The sequence below is a fragment of the Argopecten irradians genome, chromosome 5 (assembly GCF_041381155.1).
Source record: "Argopecten irradians isolate NY chromosome 5, Ai_NY, whole genome shotgun sequence".
Lineage (NCBI taxonomy): Eukaryota > Metazoa > Mollusca > Bivalvia > Pectinida > Pectinidae > Argopecten > Argopecten irradians.
In genome coordinates this window covers 6,752,427-6,773,230 of record NC_091138.1, presented here as the reverse complement: position 1 = coordinate 6,773,230, position 20,804 = coordinate 6,752,427, and the positions used below count along the sequence as shown (strand labels likewise).

General features: G+C 38.4%; 1 protein-coding gene across 1 annotated transcript in view; it reads left to right on the top strand.

The window, feature by feature from the left end:
- Positions 1-14,208, top strand: part of LOC138322738 (heparan sulfate glucosamine 3-O-sulfotransferase 6-like) — a 34,432-nt gene extending 20,224 nt beyond the window's left edge. The window contains exon 2 of the mRNA XM_069266819.1: positions 13,057-14,208. Within this exon, the coding sequence (XP_069122920.1) occupies positions 13,057-13,672 (616 nt within the window). The 3' untranslated portion in view covers positions 13,673-14,208. The remainder of the gene's footprint in view (positions 1-13,056) is intronic.
- Positions 14,209-20,804: the final 6,596 nt, after the last annotated feature.

The window sequence follows — 20,804 nt, the reverse complement described above, 5'->3', positions numbered from 1 at the left end:
CTTGTTTTATTGATTTGCTATTGATCTATATAAATAAATCATTTTTATATCCCATTCCTGACACACGGATCCATTCCCCCATTATCGCTATTTTTTACCGTAGTCTCCATCGCTGATCCAATAAACGTTCCACCCGCTGCGACTTAGAGCTCTGTACATACGTAAATGAGGTTAAATTAACCTCACATCAAGTAATATTCTGTAATAATCTGTATCTAATGCGTAATGATTTTAATAAACTTGGGTGTGGGGTGTAGAGTGGTACTCTCACCATCAATTGACAGCATAGTCAACCATCAAACCATGCGTCTGAACATACATAACTTAGAAAAATGAAATATGTGTATATACCTATATATAAAATTACTCTCATGATTTTCAAATTTATCTATCTTTTAAATGATTGTTTTCAACAAATGTTATTGTCAATTGTTGTGGCTTTGATAATATGACTGACCCAGATGCTACATCGAGTTGTTTTAAAAGTTGTATTTTATGGGACAAGTATTGGTGCCGTATTCCACAAGCTGGCGTGACGACATTCTATCAAAGGTGTGCACTAGTTCAATATCTACCTGAAGCGGCAGGTGTGGTATGTTGATACCATCGGCATGTAACACGTGCATATAAAATATATCAATGAAAAACTCTTTATATCCTTGCTTAGAGGGAAGTACCTGACGTGTACGATATGATAAAATCGACAAATGGCAGTTTGGGGTAATTAAAATGTATTTCTAAGCATCTGCGCGTTCTCTAATATATTTGATGATATATCTATCTTTCATCATTTTATCATCAAATGATATGTAGTTTCGTAAGGCATCAGTCGTATAATTGAGATCGAAATGGGGTGGTTCATTAAAGTGATATGGTATAGAAAAAGCTATTTCGGTTGTACTTTCTTATTCATTTGAGATTTTGTTAATTAATTTAGTACACAGTGTTCTGTGACAAAAGACAAAATCAATTGGTGATGCAACACATAGACAAAGTACTGTAACCTGTGTTATGTTCAGCAGGATATTCTGTCTTTTTGTAAAGCCCAAAGAACGAATGAGTAGGGCGGCAGTTCATAGAACGAGGGAGTGGGGCGATAGTCCATAGAACGAGTGAGTGGGGCGATAGTCCATAGAACGAGTGAGTGGGGCGAAAGTTCATAGAACGAGTGAGTGGGGCGATAGTCCATAGAACGAGTGAGAGGGCGATAGTCCATAGAACGAGTGAGTGGGCGATACTCCATAGAACGAGTGAGTGGGGCGATAGTCCATAGAACGAGTGAGTAGGGCGATGGTCCATAGAACGATTGAGTGGGACGATAGTCCATAGAATGAGTGTGAAATGGGCGACAATTCATAGAACGAATGAGTGGGGCGATACTCCATAGAACGAGTGAGTGGGGCGATAGTCCATAGAACGATTGAGTGGGGCGATAGTCCATAGAACGAGTGAGTGGGGCGATAGTCCATAGAACGAGTGAGTGGCGATACTCCATAGAACGAGTGAGTGGGGCGATACTCCATAGAACGAGTGAGTAGGGCGATAGTCCATAGAACGAGTGAGTGGGGCGAAAGTTCATAGAACGAGTGAGTGGGGCGATAGTCCATAGAACGAGTGAGAGGGCGATAGTCCATAGAACGAGTGAGTGGGCGATACTCCATAGAACGAGTGAGTGGGGCGATAGTCCATAGAACGAGTGAGTAGGGCGATGGTCCATAGAACGATTGAGTGGGACGATAGTCCATAGAATGAGTGTGAAATGGGCGACAATTCATAGAACGAATGAGTGGGGCGATACTCCATAGAACGAGTGAGTGGGGCGATAGTCCATAGAACGATTGAGTGGGGCGATAGTCCATAGAACGAGTGAGTGGGGCGATAGTCCATAGAACGAGTGAGAGGGCGATACTCCATAGAACGAGTGAGTGGGCGATACTCCATAGAACGAGTGAGTGGGGCGATACTCCATAGAACGAGTGAGTAGGGCGATGGTCCATAGAACGATTGAATGGGACGATAGTCCATAGAATGAGTGTGAAATGGGCGACAATTCATAGAACGAATGAGTGGGGCGATACTCCATAGAACGAGTGAAAAGGGCGACAATTCATAGAACGTGTGAATGGGACGATAGTCCATAGAATGAGTGAAATGGGCGACAATTCATAGAACGATTGAGAGGGGCGATAGTCCATAGAACGAGTGAGTGGGGCGATAGTCCATAGAACGAGTGAGAGGGCGATAGTCCATAGAACGAGTGAGTGGGCGATACTCCATAGAACGAGTGAGTGGGGCGATAGTCCATAGAACGAGTGAGTAGGGCGATGGTCCATAGAACGATTGAGTGGGACGATAGTCCGTAGAATGAGTGTGAAATGTCCGACAATTCAGAGAACGAGTGAGTGGGGCGATAGTCCATAGAACGAGTGAGTGGGGCGATAGTCCATAGAACGAGTGAGTGGGACGATAGTCCATAGAACGAGTGAGTAGGGCGATAATCCATAGAACGAGTGAGTAGGGCGATAGTCCATAGAACGAGTGAGTTGGGCGATAGTTCATAGAACGAGTGAGTGGGACGATAGTCCATAGAACGAGTGAGTGGGCGATAATCCATAGAACGATTGAGTAGGGCGATAGTCCATAGAACGAGTGAGTGGGGCGATAGTCCATAGAACGAGTGAGTGGGACGATAGTCCATAGAACGAGTGAGTAGGGCGATAATCCATAGAACGAGTGAGTAGGGCGATAGTCCATAGAACGAGTGAGTTGGGCGATAGTCCATAGAACGAGTGAGTGGGACGATAGTCCATAGAACGAGTGAGTGGGCGATAATCCATAGAACGATTGAGTGGGACGATAGTCCATGGAATGATTGAAATGGGCGACAATGCATAGAACGAGTGAGTGGGGCGATAGTCCATAGAACGAGTGAAATGGGCAACAATTCATAGAACGAGTGAAATGGGCGACAATTCATAGAACGATTGAGTGGGGCGATAGTCCATAGAACGAGTGAAATGGGCAACAATTCATAGAACGAGTGAGTGGGGCGATAATCCATAGAACGAGTGAGTAGGGCGATAGTCCATAAAACGAGTGAGAGGGCGATAATCCATAGAACGAGCGAGTAGGGCGATAGTCCATAGAACGAGTGAGTGGGGCGATAGTCCATAGAACGAGTGAGTGGGACGATAGTCCATAGAACGAGTGAGTGGGCGATACTCCATAGAACGATTGAGTGGGACGATAGTCCATAGAATGATTGAAATGGGCGACAATGCATAGAACGAGTGAGTGGGGCGATAGTCCATAGAATGATTGAAATGGGCGACAATGCATAGAACAAGTGAGTGGGGCGATAGTCCATAGAACGAGTGTAATGGGCGACAATTTATAGAACGAGTGAGTGGGGCGATAGTCCATAGAATGAGTGAAATGGGCGACAATTCATAGAGTGAGTGGGGCGATAGTTCATAGACCGATTGAGTGGGATGTTAAGTTCATTGAGTAAGTAGAGCTTTAGTACAGAGAAAGAGTTAGTGGGACGACCTGATAAGTATGACATGTTATAGAAGAAGTGGTGCATTTTTGTCAATCAAGTACAACAGTACTGAATGTATTTTGAGTCCAATTAATATAAATGGGCAATTTTGTGTAGCCGACGGGATTTCAATTCCTCAGGGAAATCAGGGTCAGGATATTGGGGAACTGAAACACGGAGGCAGAAATTCAGTGTCTGAACATTTATTTCATGGACGGCAGAACATCATAATAAACAATATCATACATTAATTATAACTGGCTTATTATGTCTCGGTTAACATATCACTGGCTTATCATGTCTAGGGTTATATCTATACATGTACAACATTCACTTTTACTCATTAATAAACTAAAATTGAACTTTAACCATAACTCGTTAATAAAGTAACTTCAAAATACAACACTACAAGTTATCTCATTACAGCGTAATCTGTACTTCATCCAAAAGTATCGCTATTCCTTTACACAAGGACAAACTGTGCCATAATACTAATTCTACATTACAAATGTTACATATCGAGTAACATCCCAAAAGCATCCATCTATCCATACTGTAATATCCGATTCCCAATGAAAAATAATTGGATAACTACAGAATTCATCATTTAAGGACACAAATCTATCATACTATCAAATATTATAGCTAATATAACAAACATTATCCTTACAAGACAATGAAGATCTGTCTGAAGCAGGTTCACAGGCTATTAGCAGCAAAACAGGGTAACAATAGGTCATGGGTAACATAGGACAAGGGTAACAGGACAAGGGTAACATAGGACAAGGGTAACATAGGACAAGGGTAACAATAGGTCATGGGTAACATAGGACAGGGGTGACATAGGACAGGGGTAACAATAGGTCATGGGTAACATAGGACAGGGGTAACAGGACAAGGGTAACATAGGACAAGGGTAACATAGGACAGGGGTGACATAGGACAGGGGTGACATAGGACAGGGGTGACATAGGACAGGGGTGACATAGGACAGGGGTAACATAGGATAGGGGTAACATAGGACAGGGGTAACATAAGATGGGGGTAACAGGACAAGGGTAACTTTGGACAAGGGTAACATAGGACAGGGTAACATAGGACAGGGGTAACATAGGACAGGGGTAACACAGGTAGGACAAGGGTAACATAGGACAAGGGTAACATAGGACAAGGGTAACATAGGACAGGGTAACATAGGACAGGGGTAACATAGGACAGGGGTAACAGGACAAGGGTAACAGGACAAGGGTAACATAGGACAGGGTAACATAGGACAGGGGTAACATAGGACAGGGTAACATAGGACAGGGGTAACATAGGACAAGGGTAACATAGGACAGGGGTAACATAGGACAGGGTACAGGAACAGGGGTAACATAGGACAGGGGTAACATAGGACAGGGGTAACATAGGACAGGGTAACATAGGACAGGGTAACATAAACATGACAGGGTAACATAGGACAGGGTAACATAGGACAGGGTAACATAGGACAGGGTAACATAGGACAGGGGTAACATAGGACAGGGGTAACATAGGACAGGGGTAACATAGGACAGGGGTAACAGGACAAGGGTAACATAGGACAAGGGTAACAGGACAGGAAAGGGTAACATAGGACAGGGGAGTACATAGGACAGGGTAACATAGGACAGGGGTAAAGACATAGGACAGGGTAACAGGACAGGGTAACATAGGACAGGGTAATAGGACAGGGTACAGAAAGGGTAACATAGGACAGGGGTGACATAGGACAGGGTAACATAGGACAGGGTACATAGGACAGGGTACATAGGACAGGGGTGACATAGGACAGGGGTACATAGACATAGGACAGGGTGTACATAGGACAGGGGTACATAGGGTACATAGGACAGGGGGACATAGGACAGGGGTAACTAGGACAGGGGTACATAGGACAGGGGTGACATAGGACAGGGGTGACATAGGACAGGGGTGACATAGGACAGGGGTGACATAGGACAGGGGTAACATAGGACAGGGGTAACATAGGACAGGGGTAACATAGGACAGGGGTGACATAGGACAGGGATGACAGGACAAGGGTAACATAGGACAGGGGTGACATAGGACAGGGGTAACATAGGACAGGGGTAACATAGGACAGGGGTGACATAGGACAGGGGTAACATAGGACAGGGGTAACATAGGACAGGGGTACATAGGACAGGGTAACATAGGACAGGGGTACATAGGACAGGGTAACATAGGACAGGGTGACATAGGACAGGGGTAACATAGGACAGGGGTGACATAGGACAGGGGTGACATAGGACAGGGGTAACATAGGACAGGGGTGACATAGGACAGGGGTGACATAGGACAGGGGTGACATAGGACAGGGGTGACATAGGACAGGGGTGACATAGGACAGGGGTGACATAGGACAGGGGTGACATAGGACAGGGGTGACATAGGACAGGGGTGACATAGGACAGGGGTGACATAGGACAGGGGTGACATAGGACAGGGGTGACATAGGACAGGGGTAACATAGGACAGGGGTGACATAGGACAGGGGTGACATAGGACAGGGGTAACATAGGACAGGGGTAACATAGGACAGGGGTGACATAGGACAGGGGTAACATAGGACAGGGGTAACATAGGACAGGGGTAACATAGGATGGGGGTAACATAGGACAGGGGTAACATAGGACAGGGGTAACATAGGACAGGGTAACATAGGACAGGGGTAACATAGGACAGGGGTACATAGGACAGGGGTAACATAGGACAGGGGTACATAGGACAGGGTAACATAGGACAGGGGTAACATAGGACAGGGGTAACATAGGACAGGGGTGACATAGGACAGGGGTAACATAGGACAGGGGTAACATAGGACAGGGGTGACATAGGACAGGGGTAACATAGGACAGGGGTGACATAGGACAGGGGTAACATAGGACAGGGGTGACATAGGACAGGGGTGACATAGGACAGGGGTAACATAGGACAGGGGTGACATAGGACAGGGGTAACATAGGACAGGGGTGACATAGGACAGGGGTAACATAGGACAAGGGTAACATAGGACAGGGTAACATAGGACAGGGGTAACATAGGACAGGGTAACATAGGACAGGGGTGACATAGGACAGGGGTGACATAGGACAGGGGTAACATAGGACAGGGGTGACATAGGACAGGGTAACATAGGACAGGGGTGACATAAGACAGGGTAAAATAGGACAGGGGTGACATAGGACAGGGTAACATAGGACAGGGGTAACATAGGATGGAGGTAACATAAGATGGAGGTAACATTGTCATCTTGATAATTAATTGTTACATATGTTCTATATTCTTTTATTATTACCTCCAATAATGTTGTGAATTTAGTAAGTACAAATGTTCCTAATGTTTTCAATAATAACTTCAATAATAAATTCATACGTTATTCTTCTCATGTATACATGTTAACAACAATAATTGTTTAAAATATTTACAAGATAACATCTAAAATCCAATCATCAAATAGCTACAAGCAACCAACTAAATTTCTCGGAACTAGCCAAGGGCAATAACTCTAGCCATATTTCCAACGTTACTCGAACGTTCTGAGGGAAGGGGAAATAACTCTACTTTACCTTTTCTAAGTTGTAGAATGAATTAGCTCAAATGGGGAAAAAATATTGTAAAACAGATAAATATCTACATGACTGTTATCGAACAATTACCCAATAGGTTATTTTATTACAACTAATCGTACTATTATCAAATACCCATTCCTTACCAAATCTTCACCACGTGGTCGAGGCCGCCTCGACTCGCGATATACTGAAAAGGGCCAAATTTGACAAACCACAACAGATCTTCTAAAACTTACTTTGTTTCTGTTCTACGATTACTTACGCACCAAAATACCATGGTGTCTATGTGAACAAACCATTTAAACCAGTCAAATCTTACCTGAAACACGGAGGCAGAAATTCAGTGTCTGAACATTTATTTCATGGACGGCAGAACATCCGGGCACTTCGGGCCTCAGCTTCACTTACCCGGTCCAGATGAGTTGCGTCCCTTGACCCATCAGAATAACATCTTGACATTAAAATATGACAATAATAAAAAAAAAAATGGGTCCCCTACGAAACAATTGAAATGTTCACTCGTCACAGTTGTCTTATCATATTAATGGGAACAAGGTTTTTAGTTTGAAAGTGAGTGGGGAGTTAGTCAGGAGGCGTGGAATGTGAACTTTTTTACGTCTAAATTTTGATCCAATCACAAACACTACAGGTTATATTAGGAAATATATAAGAAAACTCTAAATCAAACATGGTTACGTTAAGTAATACCAAGAGCGTTTTGAAGTTAGAAAAAATGATTCTACATAAAAAGGTTGAAAATTTCCTCTTTTGTTGCATTGTAAAGTATGATCGTGTTTTACTATTCATCTGATTAAAAATTCATTTCTTTATTTGTATTGGAGGGAATGAACAGTAAAGTCCATAAACTGAGTTATTACCCTAAACAACCTCGTCGTTTTGATATTGCGGTTGTAATCCCACCTAAAGTGCACTGAACGTCTTGTTCCAATCACGGTATCTTGTTTATGACGATCACACACGTTATACGTGAAACTGGGTTATGTAACTTACGGTAATGACTGTGATTGGAGACTAGGCATCTTTTAAGTGAGCTCTTTGATGAGGAAATTTATATCGACTTAATCCGTCACTATTATTCTCTCTTAAGGGATTGTAATACATAAAACCCTGATCTGGAAATATTCTTGTTCATAATTACACCAGTGATTCCAGATATCTAATAAAATCTGAGTACGCAGTTACCTTAATTGTATTGACGTTGCAAGTATTTTCTGGATTTGATACCGACCCATCGTCTTTAATGAAGTTTTTGTGTAAAAAACAGAGCTGATGTTAGTTAGACTGTATTGACACTACAAATGGAAGCACGTTTCAATAGTTTGCTCATATTCTAGTGTAGCATTTGATGTTAGTAATCTTATTTTTCTCTAAATGTTGCGGTGGTATATTATTGCTTGAAGTGAGTTCATTTAAGATCAATGTTTTAATATTCTTGTTGAAAATGAAATGTCTCGTAATTATAGAAAGTCATTTGCTTGTTGTTGACGTTAAGCATTGATCGGTCAGTAAGTAAACTGTTGTTTCACAATATCACGGATCTTTCTAGTTACAAAGCCTTACCTAACCTCATTAAACAGAGTTAAGATTCGTCAATATAGATAATTCCTCGTCTCCTATGAGTTTCCCTGCTAACTAACGAAGCTTAGACCCTGTACACCAGCAGGTTGCCTGGTAATTAGAAAAGAAGATGGCAGATCTGTACACAACCTGTAGATGAGTGGATAAAACATTTAAGGAATTTGAACTTAAAGACAATGATAATGTTCTAGACGATGTACATATCGATGAAAGCGATTTCAAACAAGATGATGTACCAATCATTGAACGATTTGATCACGCACCTGGCAGTTCGATCATCCGACACAGTTGAGTAGTGAGTGTATTGTCGTGACCAAACCAGGTCCATAATTACCCGCGGATGTAGACTCATCCCTTCAGAGAAGACCCTCGCCCTTTTATGTCCTCGTTAATTAAGCACTTTTGAGGCTGTAATACTAGAGATCACAACATTCTAGTGCATGTAGCATTATCTTATTAACCAGTGAGGGTTTTCACACGGCAGGAACGACAGGCCGAAAGTAGCCCTGGCTTGTCCGTGGACATGCTCTTCTAATCAAGTGCGTTCCGTTAAAAGGTCATCGGCTGTGGAAGCAACACATTATGTCTAGGAAAAACGGCCGACGTTTTGTTCTTTTGAACGGTTACTATTAGATAAATGAGCCAAGAGCAACTTTAGGCAGTATTGAGTATTTATACTGACATATCGAGTACATTTCTTCACGCAGCACTGTTGAATCATTTCTCTATTTAGACGTTATTATAATAAACATTTGCTAGTTCGTAAGACTACGTACAGACTGAATCCACGCGACATGGTGACCATGCATCGTTTACATACCTTTACTGACCAAAGTATAAAGGTTACTATTAATTGCATCTCAGTTTGTATATTGAAGGTAGATCAAAATATTTTGTGTTGCCAATCTGAACACCAATTCACTCCTGCAATTACTTTGACGGAGTACTAAAACGTGAATTGTCTCTTTAACAATGAGTCTTGTCTCACTTCAGTTTGACATTGGATCTGTCTTAAACTACATTATATACAACGCTTCTCTTCAATACATTAATTGACGGAATACCAGTTAGAGTTTGTCTTATGACATAACGATTGTCTTATGACATAACGAATATTGATAAAACAAGTACCATGTACCGGTGGGTGATGGCTGTGACCTATTACCATTAATCACGTGATCCATCACATGACGTCCTATCGCACTTTTTCTGTTAGTGTTAGTGCTGACACCTGAATGGTCACTAATACCCTTGATTATTGCTGGTCACCCGACAATCATGGACAGCCACCTATGAAGTAGTTATGTATTTTACCAATTCATGTTCGGAATACAGTTGAGTACAACGTTTTGATTTTTGTTCCTTTTATAAAGAGGCGTCTGTTCCACAGAAAGGTATTTGCAGATTATTTGCCGATGGAGCGTACTAAATGCCACGTTTCTTTGTCCTCGCGTGTTTCATTTTTTATGAATGAATGCTTCACTGTGAAGAAGAATTAAGAAAAAAATCGATGGTTAATGTACAAACTGTGGAGAATAAGTGAACGATCGATGTCAGCGATTACTACACCGACCTAATCACTCAACCTGTCAGCGGATTAAGACAAATCTACACCAGAATAAAGTCCTAATTTGATTTGGAATAAATGTTCATGTCTCTGAATCGATGATAAATCAAATTCTAACTGACATGATTTAAATCTCTACCACTGAGCAAAAAATTGAATTGTTTCCTGGTAGACTGGTGTTAGATGGTAAATGTCACATCGACCCGCTGTGATTATCGGACATAGACTTGTCCAAGCCCCTAAACCGCAGTAACAATTATCGAACATTGGACACTGATGTATCTAATAATGAAAACGACTTAAGTGGTAAATCGCATGTTTACAGTTCATGGCTGCCAAGGGGTTTTGTTTAGATGTATTAGTAACTACACAACATAGTTGTCCCGAGTACGAGCTACGAGAGAATAAAGGATGAACTAGCTTGGTGATATAATCTGATTAATCATATCTCTTAATTTGGAGTGTTTAGCAATGCATTCTAGGTCTTGTGTATACAATATTATTTATTTCTCCACTTGTTGTACTGATACGGAGGGCGACATTGTTATTATCAATCCTGTTAGCAAATAATTTGATCTCAATAGCAATATTATATATCATCGTTACAGCTTTCTGACATTTAACATTTGGACACAGAAATACTCCCTGAGGAAATATTATAAATCGTTTGTATATATCAGAGTGAATGAGAAATAGGATGTTATAACTAGGAGAAAATTCATACACTACTAATGATATTATCATGAGATCAGATAAATCCCATGAGGTACTTTCTCTTATATATGTCTGTGATACCGTAAACAACTACACCACCACGTCTGTATGGCGATTAGCACTTAACCACACCACCGCTACCAAACTAGACAGTTTAACAAATATGTATTACTCATGCTAAAATCGCATAAAACGTTAAAGCTGTTAGAACGGTTATGTTGATTTACTTTTCAAAATTACGGCTATAAAAGAGAGTCCCTCGTTGTGATAATTCCTCAATTCCTGTTATTTAATGGAAGTGTAGATTTAATATAGAGTGTAATGTTGAAACTTTATTCCCGGTATTAACGGTTCTAAAAGGAGATTCACTGTGATCAATGTTACAAAATCAGATGATATTTCTCGCGCGTCAATCACTCGTTTTAACCCAGATAGAATAACACATGCTATCGTGACATCAGGTTGTTTTTTAATTTTACTGTGTTTTTATAGTCAGTCCTCAAATTACAGTACAAATGAGAGGACAACATGTTGTTAGTGTCGCTGAAGACATCGTGTAACAAAGCTCAGTGGACGATAATCATCACATATGTTATTGTGGTGCAGGTACAATATTTTTGACACATTTTAGATTATTTTATTATTGTTAGTAACATTTGTTTACACCCCGATCAGCTTGGATCTTTAAATTCCAATGTTCTACCGTTTACACTGTAACTAGTTTGTCATGATAATAATAATTATCTTTTCATTGTTTTATCATAGAGTTACTTACTTGATATAGTGTTTCTTTTACAATTCATGCCATATTCCCAGTTTAGAGCATGTGCGCATTCACTAAGTGCACGCTTTAGAATAATGTCATACAATACACATATTCCACTTTTGAATAATGATAGTTGATAATTTATAATAAAGCGGAATAAATATATCTTGTCAGCGATACATCTGTTTGTAGTCCGACTGGTATGGTCAAACATCAATGATTTCTTTCGAAGATTATCTCGTGTCTTAGTAACTACATATGAGGAATGATACATGTTAATTGACAAACAAATACTTTACGACATTCCAATAACTGTTTATTATCTCATTAAAGTGACATCTTCCTTCCGTTTTCACAGCAACATAATATCGGTAGCATGTTTTCTACTCCATGTGGAAGTATTGGGTTTATCAGAGCCATCCCTGGACGTCGGCTGATATCAGCGAGGTCTCACAACCTCCAATTACATTTTGCCTTGAATCAAACACCTGACAATCAAGCCAGCAGTGTTACAGTAGCAAGGTTTTATCGTCAGTTAATATCCAGGTTCTCTATATGTTCAGTCCAAGGAGACATCCTTGCTTTTACCATTTCTGATACATCGTCTAGTTTGATTTCGCTGATTTAGATAAGGACTTTATTGGTGTTTCAACAATTGGTTTGAGAAATATTTCATTTTGTTTCCTAGCAAATTGTTTTCATTTTACTGCCCCCTGTCACAATTCATCATTCCCGAGTGTTCGCCTCACTAAATTTTCTCTTTTTTAAAGCTGGTATCGTGTCCCTGCATTCAGATGTGTTTTAACACAGAGTTGAACTTGAAACATGCTATCTGTTAAACGAGACACCATGATACTCTCCCGTGCCAATTCACTCGGCCAGATATCAAAATTCAAAGGCCAATGCATCGATCACGATATTTTGTATCAAGCTAGTCAATATCATTCTTGAAAATATAGCAAATTAATAATAACTGATATACAAAACAAATAAATAAAGCAAAATAGCAAGCCATCTCTCTTTATTCCTTTTGGTATGTTATGAAAAATAATAGTAATAGAAACGTTATCGTGGTTGTAACGTGGGTCCCACGATCAGTTTTAAACTAAAGTGTTTTCATGATTCCGAAGTCAGAAACTTGGTGGACTTACAACATCTAAAAAAGTTACAACGAGAGTACATCAAAACTCAAACTTCATCTTTCTTTTTCCTGAAAAATATGTCTAATCTTTTCTGTTTTTGTACTTTTCAGAGACCTAATGCCGGAGACAAACGCCGACCAAATGACCATTGAAAAGACACCTAAATACTTTGTAACGAAGGAAGTGCCGGGAAGAGTATTCAATATGTCACGTGACGTGAAACTTGTTCTGATCGTGCGTGACCCCGTGACCCGAGCCATTTCAGACTACACACAGGTTGCTAGTAAACGTGCTTCCATGAAGCCATTCGAACATATGGCGCTGTCGGATAATCATACGGGTCTCGTGGATACGTCATGGCCAGTCATCAAAATTGGGATCTATGCAAAACATTTAGAGGAATGGCTTCGTTATTTCCCACTTGAACAGTTTCATTTTGTAAACGGAGAAAACATGGTGAAAAATCCAAGCGAAGAAATGTTTAAACTCCAGGATTTCCTAGGATTGAGAAGATATATAAATGATAGCCATTTCTATATGAATGACACCCGAGGATTTCCGTGTATACAAAAAACCGGAAGTAAATACCCTCACTGTTTAGTTGGGACGAAAGGCCGAAAGCATCCGCATGTCGATCCGAATGTGATCAAGAGACTGCAAGACTTCTACAGACCGTTTAACAAGAAATTTTATCAAATGACCAACATAGACTTTGGTTGGCCATGAGTGGTAATTAGCAATATAATTGCTTTCATAAAATATTCAGAAACGTTTGGGTAAATTTGGTAATTGTGTATGAAATATGGTGCATGCTTTGTCCTTGTCTATCGATCATGCCGAAACCAAGCCGGATTTCCCTAAAGGCAGATAATTAGCTTTGGCACAGGTAAAGGTCGAGTACGAAATGTGCCAAGATTCTAACAGTATTTTCTATGGTGTGTGGAAAAGGAACTTACACTGGTCCGTTCTTTCATAGTATAATACACTTATCAAGTGTCAAGTTTGACGGTTGAATATTAAAGATTTTTATTTCTAATTTAAAGCTACATGATCTAGAGTTTTCAAATGTTGTGAGATGCGTGCACGCTATTATGCTATATAGCTGAGGTGTTAATGTGGTTTCATATTTCATCAAATCATAATTATATTTAAGAAAATTAATTTCATGTTTCTATACGTTAATCATGTCCTCATGTTAAACTCACTTTTTGTTGAAGTAAAATATTTTAATGAGAAATTAAAGATTTGAACTTCTTTTTATGTACCTGATAAAAGCATTGTGTATCTAAAAAATTGCTATTCGTTTGTTAAGATGTCTGCTGATAACAAATGTATTATCTTGTTAATAGGAAAACGATCATTCATACTGCAAACGTTCATCTTTCATTAAATGTTGTTGAGAGACTTAACTCGTTGACAATTGACATAAGATACATGCAGGAGCGTTCGTGTCGACAGGACCCTACTGCCTTTTGCCAGTATATGCTTGTCAACAAGTTCAAAACTAATGACCTGATTTATGAACAACTCAACTATTCAGTCATTGGAGATAGTATGGTATCCATACAGCTGATATTACTCCCCTTATTGTACTGGATTCGTTAAGGCTGTTCGAGTGTCATTTATCACTTATACAGTGTATTTAACCTTGGATAAAACCTTAATTACAATAAACAGCATTTACTTTGCTTACTCCCATTAATACTGAGCTTCATGAAGTTATTAAATAGGTCATTCGTGGTCTTTTTATCTTTTAATTGGATTATGCTTTCGCTTTATAATTCCATTATTGTTTGTTTAAATGTTCACGTCACTTTCAAGGTTGAGCCAAACTCGCTTTATTCTCTGTGGTAAAGCGGTAGTACTTCTCGCGATAGACTGGCTTTGTAAGTAACAAGAGCACCCTTGCATACATAGTTAATAAGTGTAAACGCTGCTTTGTTCGATATTTTCTTGCATAGATAAAATTTTCAAAGATTTTTTTTCTATCGGTGGAGAATGTTGCAAAGTCTACGTTGCCAAACATATTAAATAATAAATAAGATAAAACTGTGTTAAGTTTATCAAAGGAGCTGTACAAATGATTCGTAAGTGAATATCCAACCACGGCATGACCTTTCCATACTTGAAGATATGCCAAGTAATGTATTCAAACCTAGTGAAGACTCCTTAACTCCCACATTCTCTCGGTGTCCTCCTAACCAACATAAACATCGTTGTGAATTTTTTTCATTGGTTGAATTGTTTTACATGTATCCCATTGTTTCGTAATTATGTCAAAAGTCGTTATGTAATAGTTCTGGTACTCCATGGGATGCTACAAAACAATGAATACAGCTGTGTAGTAAATGTCTACTGGCATTAGTAATGTTTTGCTATTGTTTTCAGTGGAACACTGAAACTTCTCTTGTAATCATTTTGCGATTGTTTTCAGCGAAACAGTGAGACTTCTCTGGCGATCATTATGCTATCGTTTTCAGTGGAACACTAACACTTCTCTGGAAATCATTATGCTATTGTTTTCAGTGGAACACTAACACTTCTCTGGAAATCATTATGCTATTGTTTTCAGTGGAACACTAACACTTCTCTGGAAATCATTATGCTATTGTTTTCAGTGGAACATTGACACTTCTCTGGCAATCATTATGCTATTGTTTTCAGTGGAACATTGACACTTCTCTGGCAATCATAATGCTATTGTTTGCAGTGGAACACTGTGTTCTCTGGCAATCATTATGTTATTGTTTTCAGCGGAACACTAAGACTTCCCTGGCAATCATCATGCCACAACTTGACATCGGTGTATTCGAAATCGCAATTCCATCATAGACAAAAGAAAGTTGATGTCAAAGTACGCCAAATGGATGGTACATTTTTCCTTCGGGATTTCATATAAAACTCACTAGATAAACTACTCGTGTTTCATGTAAACATTTATGATAACCGCATCAATTGTTTTACCTACTTGGTATTTTGATTTAGATACTTTTGAAAGAAATTGATATCACTGCCGTCAGACTTCAGACAGTTAAAACATTTAGCCTCACTTTGGACACGATCTGTATTGAGTCAGTACTTAATGTCAGTGATGTGTACCGAGTTCGCTCTTGAATGTATATAAAATGAAGCGATAAAATTGATTTTTCCTTTAAGAAACATGTGCTCCATAGCTGTTGATTTGATAAACGCCATACACATGAATTATATCTCAAGTAATTGTCCGGAACTCCTCAGCCGGTATCTGACAAGCAATTAGTCTGTCACTCTCCTGTCTGCTTCCGTTTACCTACTCTGGGTGAGAATAAAATTGAACTTCGTCATGCAAAAATCCGGAAACAGACGTCTTTTGGAAATTTTTGTGGATTTTTTCTCGTTATGCAATGCTTTGCGATCGTATATCTGTAGACGGTATCTATTACAGATGAAGATAAATACCAGTGAGATTCATATCATTGACGCGGCGGTTAAATCGTTCCTATGTCGGATAAATTGATTAATTGGAAGTCAGTGGTTATATAAGGAATGTTAAATGTACATTTACACGATAACAGTAGGCCTAAACCATTTTGGATTTAATTACTTCGATAATTAGCCCGCCTAGCAGATGAATTGAGCGTTTCTCTCAGAGCTTCTGGAAGAACAGTAAAACGTTTAATGTTTGTGCCAGAGACATCATATTCAGCCTAGAAATTATATCACTGTTTGGTCTTTGTCTAGAAGTTTTCACATTACAATTACGAATAAGCTTCACACACATGTCAGACTACAAATCTAAATATAATAAGATGAGTTTTTGAGTAGGAATTTGGAATTATAGAAACCTTGCAAATCTTTGATTTTATAAAAGTATCATCAGAAAGTTTGTGAAAAAGAAATAAAGAATCTGCGGTCCAATGTTTTATATGAAAATGTAATTGCTATTTAAAGCCTGAAATAAGCTAAACACAACCTTTAGCCAGCGATCTATGGCGTCATCAGAAAAAAAACAGGAATTATTTGATTTCAATTCGCTGATAATCATACAATCAGTAAACATATACTCGGTATCTGGCATTATTTTATCATGTCCATCTGTATAACCCAGAGTAAGAAATATATCATTAAGAAGTCAGTCCCGTTATCAGACACATTGACACAAACATAGTCAAATGATATGACACCAGAAAATAAAAAGATTTTGTATTTAAGATGAACAAATACTTTGGTAAGCGGAGGCCGAATGCGGAATTTAGCGGGCTTTAGCCATGATATTCAACGTTGTGACCATTGAATTGACCAAATTGTTTAAAAGTTTGTCCGCGCGCGAAGCAATAAAAGGTCGAATCGCCCCAGTTGTAAGTTTAGTGAATTAAAAAAGACACGACGAATCCATGAGAATGGTATTAATGATGGAAAGAGAACAAATATAGTCAAGATTTCAATATAATACAAGGAAACTGATCTTATAAGAAAGTGAAAATACTAAAATCGATAGTAACAAATGTCATAATACGGATTCATCCGCTAAGTAGATGTTTGAAGGACAGACGAAACAGGCAGAAAGGGATTATATAGAGGTTACACAATGAGTGGTTGTTGAATATTGAATTTATTCCACACGAGTGAGTTATTTTTTAAAAGTTACAAAAGACACGAGCTTTAGCGAGTGTCTTTGTAACTTATAAAAAATAACTTACGAGTGTGGAATATATTCAATATTCAACAACCACGAGTAGTGTGACCTGTTTCTACCACAATCATATTCGTTTTAAGCCGATAGAAATACGGCGGGGATAAGGTAATGTGTATTTATCGAAATATGCAAATAAGTTGTAGTAATATTTTCATCAGCAAAAAGACACTAATTAGTATTCAAAAGTCATCGTTTGATAAGAGTCCATCGATATCAAATTCTACTAATTGGGAACATTTTAAGGGTTAGATAATACTCATTTAACGTCTAATTGAGTTCAAATCTTCACAGTTGCTTCCAGAAAATAAAACTCAATGTCGGACTACATGTATACATGTAAAAGCATTCGCACGACACGGCATGGTCCATTTCCCGCTAGATAATCATCAAGCCATTACCATCAAGATCAAGTTCGTTTCATTCAATGATGACGTGACACTGAAAAATAAGTAGCGTGTCAGCCAATCAGAATGCGTACAGAGTTTATACCACGTGTGGTATAAACAAATTGTTAATCAACAGCTGCAGTGTTTATTTAATGCCCTAAGAGTTGAATAACAGCGCCTATTGTGGTAGAAACAAGATTATATATATCGTCAAACTTTACTCTTAAATTGGTTTGTAATGTAGAGACTATATATATATATACACATTGCTCGGAAGATACAAGTCTAAATTTGGTCCCCGAGTGTCATCCCAGCAAAAATAAAACATGGATAGAGCCAAACACTGAGAAAATAAAATATATCATATTGATATTGCCGTCTTGGTTGGCTATGATAACTTTACAATAAATTAGGGATAATCTTTGATAATGTTTACGATTAATTTCTATTAATTGGCTGCCTAATATAAAGTCGTTTTGTTGCCCTTTTGATACTGTTTCCTAGCTTTCTATCTTTCTGCTTCAAAACAGTAACATAAATTGTATAAACTAGATAAATTTCCATAGATCGATACACTACTGACGAACATAATATGAAGTAAGCTCGAAAAGTACAATCCAAGAATCTGGTGATAATGACTGAACACCGGACTGTGTAAATAGGTGTTTCACAGTACTTCACATTGCAACGATGAAACTCAACAACTGCTGAATCAGAAATCATGTCATTAATATCTGCGTCTTAGACTATCCAATCAATTGATGTATTGGGGACGATGCAAGAATGATACTATCCAAAATAGAAAAATAACTCCCCCGAATAAGAAACACCCTCGTTTATTATGCTGTACTTTCATTTTTCTTGGACCCGTCAGTGTGGATGATGAGGATCAAATATGAGAAATGGACACTACTAAACCGTTCATCAACTGAGTAAGTGAACAGATCTAAAAGCGACACGGTGCACTCTACAAAGAATATCTTCTTCATGTAACTTACCAATTTTGAAACTAGTATTTATAAAAAAAACATACGTAATTTGATCATAACTACACCCGAAATTCCACGCCACCTGTAGATCATTGTACAGGATGTGAGTTATATGTAAGAGTTCTAGAGTTATTTTAGAGTTTATCAATCAAGCCTCCGGTCTGTACCGCAGAATCCCAAATACATCCGCACAACCAGTACATCAGCTGACTCGTGTCCCGGATCACGTTCGCTTTATTTTAGTTTTTATGAAGCTTATCATCTTACTTTTTACACCTAATGATTTGAAAGCAAGTATGTTTTCAATTAACTTTGTGAGAAATCGTGAATCACATTAAAGTTCAGATTGCCAGAGTTTTACGTTTTACTTCAAACGTTACTTGGGAAATTTAATTGATATGTGTAGTCTAGCAGTTATTCCGATCTAGATATATATTTGAGTATTGTAGTTGAGAGTATATTTGTAAATGAGTTATTTCATACCACGTGTAGCTTTGAAGATTTTATCCACAATAATGATCTAATTTTCTCGTGATTTGTCCATATGTTACTTTTGTTTATCCGACATGAAAGATGTACACCTCTAATAAGTCTACATTTGATTGTATTAACTTTATTCTCAGAAAGATTTTTGGAAATAGGAATTCATACCATCCCCTGCGAATGCAATTTCGTGAATATTCTTTATAATTCATAAATATTAATAACATCTCGCAGGGGATAGAACAAAATATACCAAATTGGCGTTTTGACCATGTACATGATTGATTGATGAGGTGTTTGATATGCATTGATGTTTGCGGAATTTATTTTCCAGTGGTCCTCTTTACAAAATTATCAGTTATGATTAATAAGACTCCTATATCTTCTCAGAAGAATTACATATGCTATCCTAACCCCTTAATTTTGAGCTACAAAATACACCATTTTCAGACATTTTTACCAGATTTAACATATTATAGAAAAACAGTTTTGCTTTAAACCTTTGGAAAATTTTTCATATTGATATCAATAGTAAAAAGAAGAGAAGAAGAAAGGCAGAAAAATGGAGAGGGTGGTCCATGTACTTATTTTTTACCCCTTTTAGATATTTGTAATTTTTCAATAATTTAGAGTAAAAAGTAAAAGTGTTAAAATTAACCTAACATGTAAAAATAAAGTGATATAAGTGAATCATTTTCCCAATAAATGATAATATTTTAATTACCAGGAACTTAGTACAGATCTACAGGAAAAATTTGCTCGAAATAGCTAAAATGCTGGCGCATTTATGATTTAAGTAAAATCAATTGAAGTAAAAATAGTAAAACTTTGGCTCTGCTCAAAGCGAAAAAAAAAAGATTTTTAAAATGGCCGCGAAATGGGTTATCTTTTAAAATCCTTGTATAAAAAAATCTGCTTATAATAAAAATGTAATTTTGTGACAAAATTTGCAACTGACAACTCTACAGATATTGATAAATTATTCTAAATTCTCATAAAATCTTTGATCTACGTGTATTTCGAAACATGACTTCAACGAGACTAAAACCCCAGATAGGTGGATCCTTAAATTCAAGACTTGGTTATGTTTCTGTATTCGTTTCGCTTGTGTCATGTGAATCACTTGTTAATCTCTTGTCGTTAGATGCAGAGGCAAAGGGAACCATTGACTAGACCAAGATGTTCTCGAGTGAAATCTCATCCCGCTGTACAACATATAACGTTTCACCTTACTGTCCCGATATCGTACCATGGCTTACTGTCCCGATATCGTTCCATGGCTTGTAAGGGCTTCCCACATTCTCGGCTCTTTTTTCCCTTAAAAA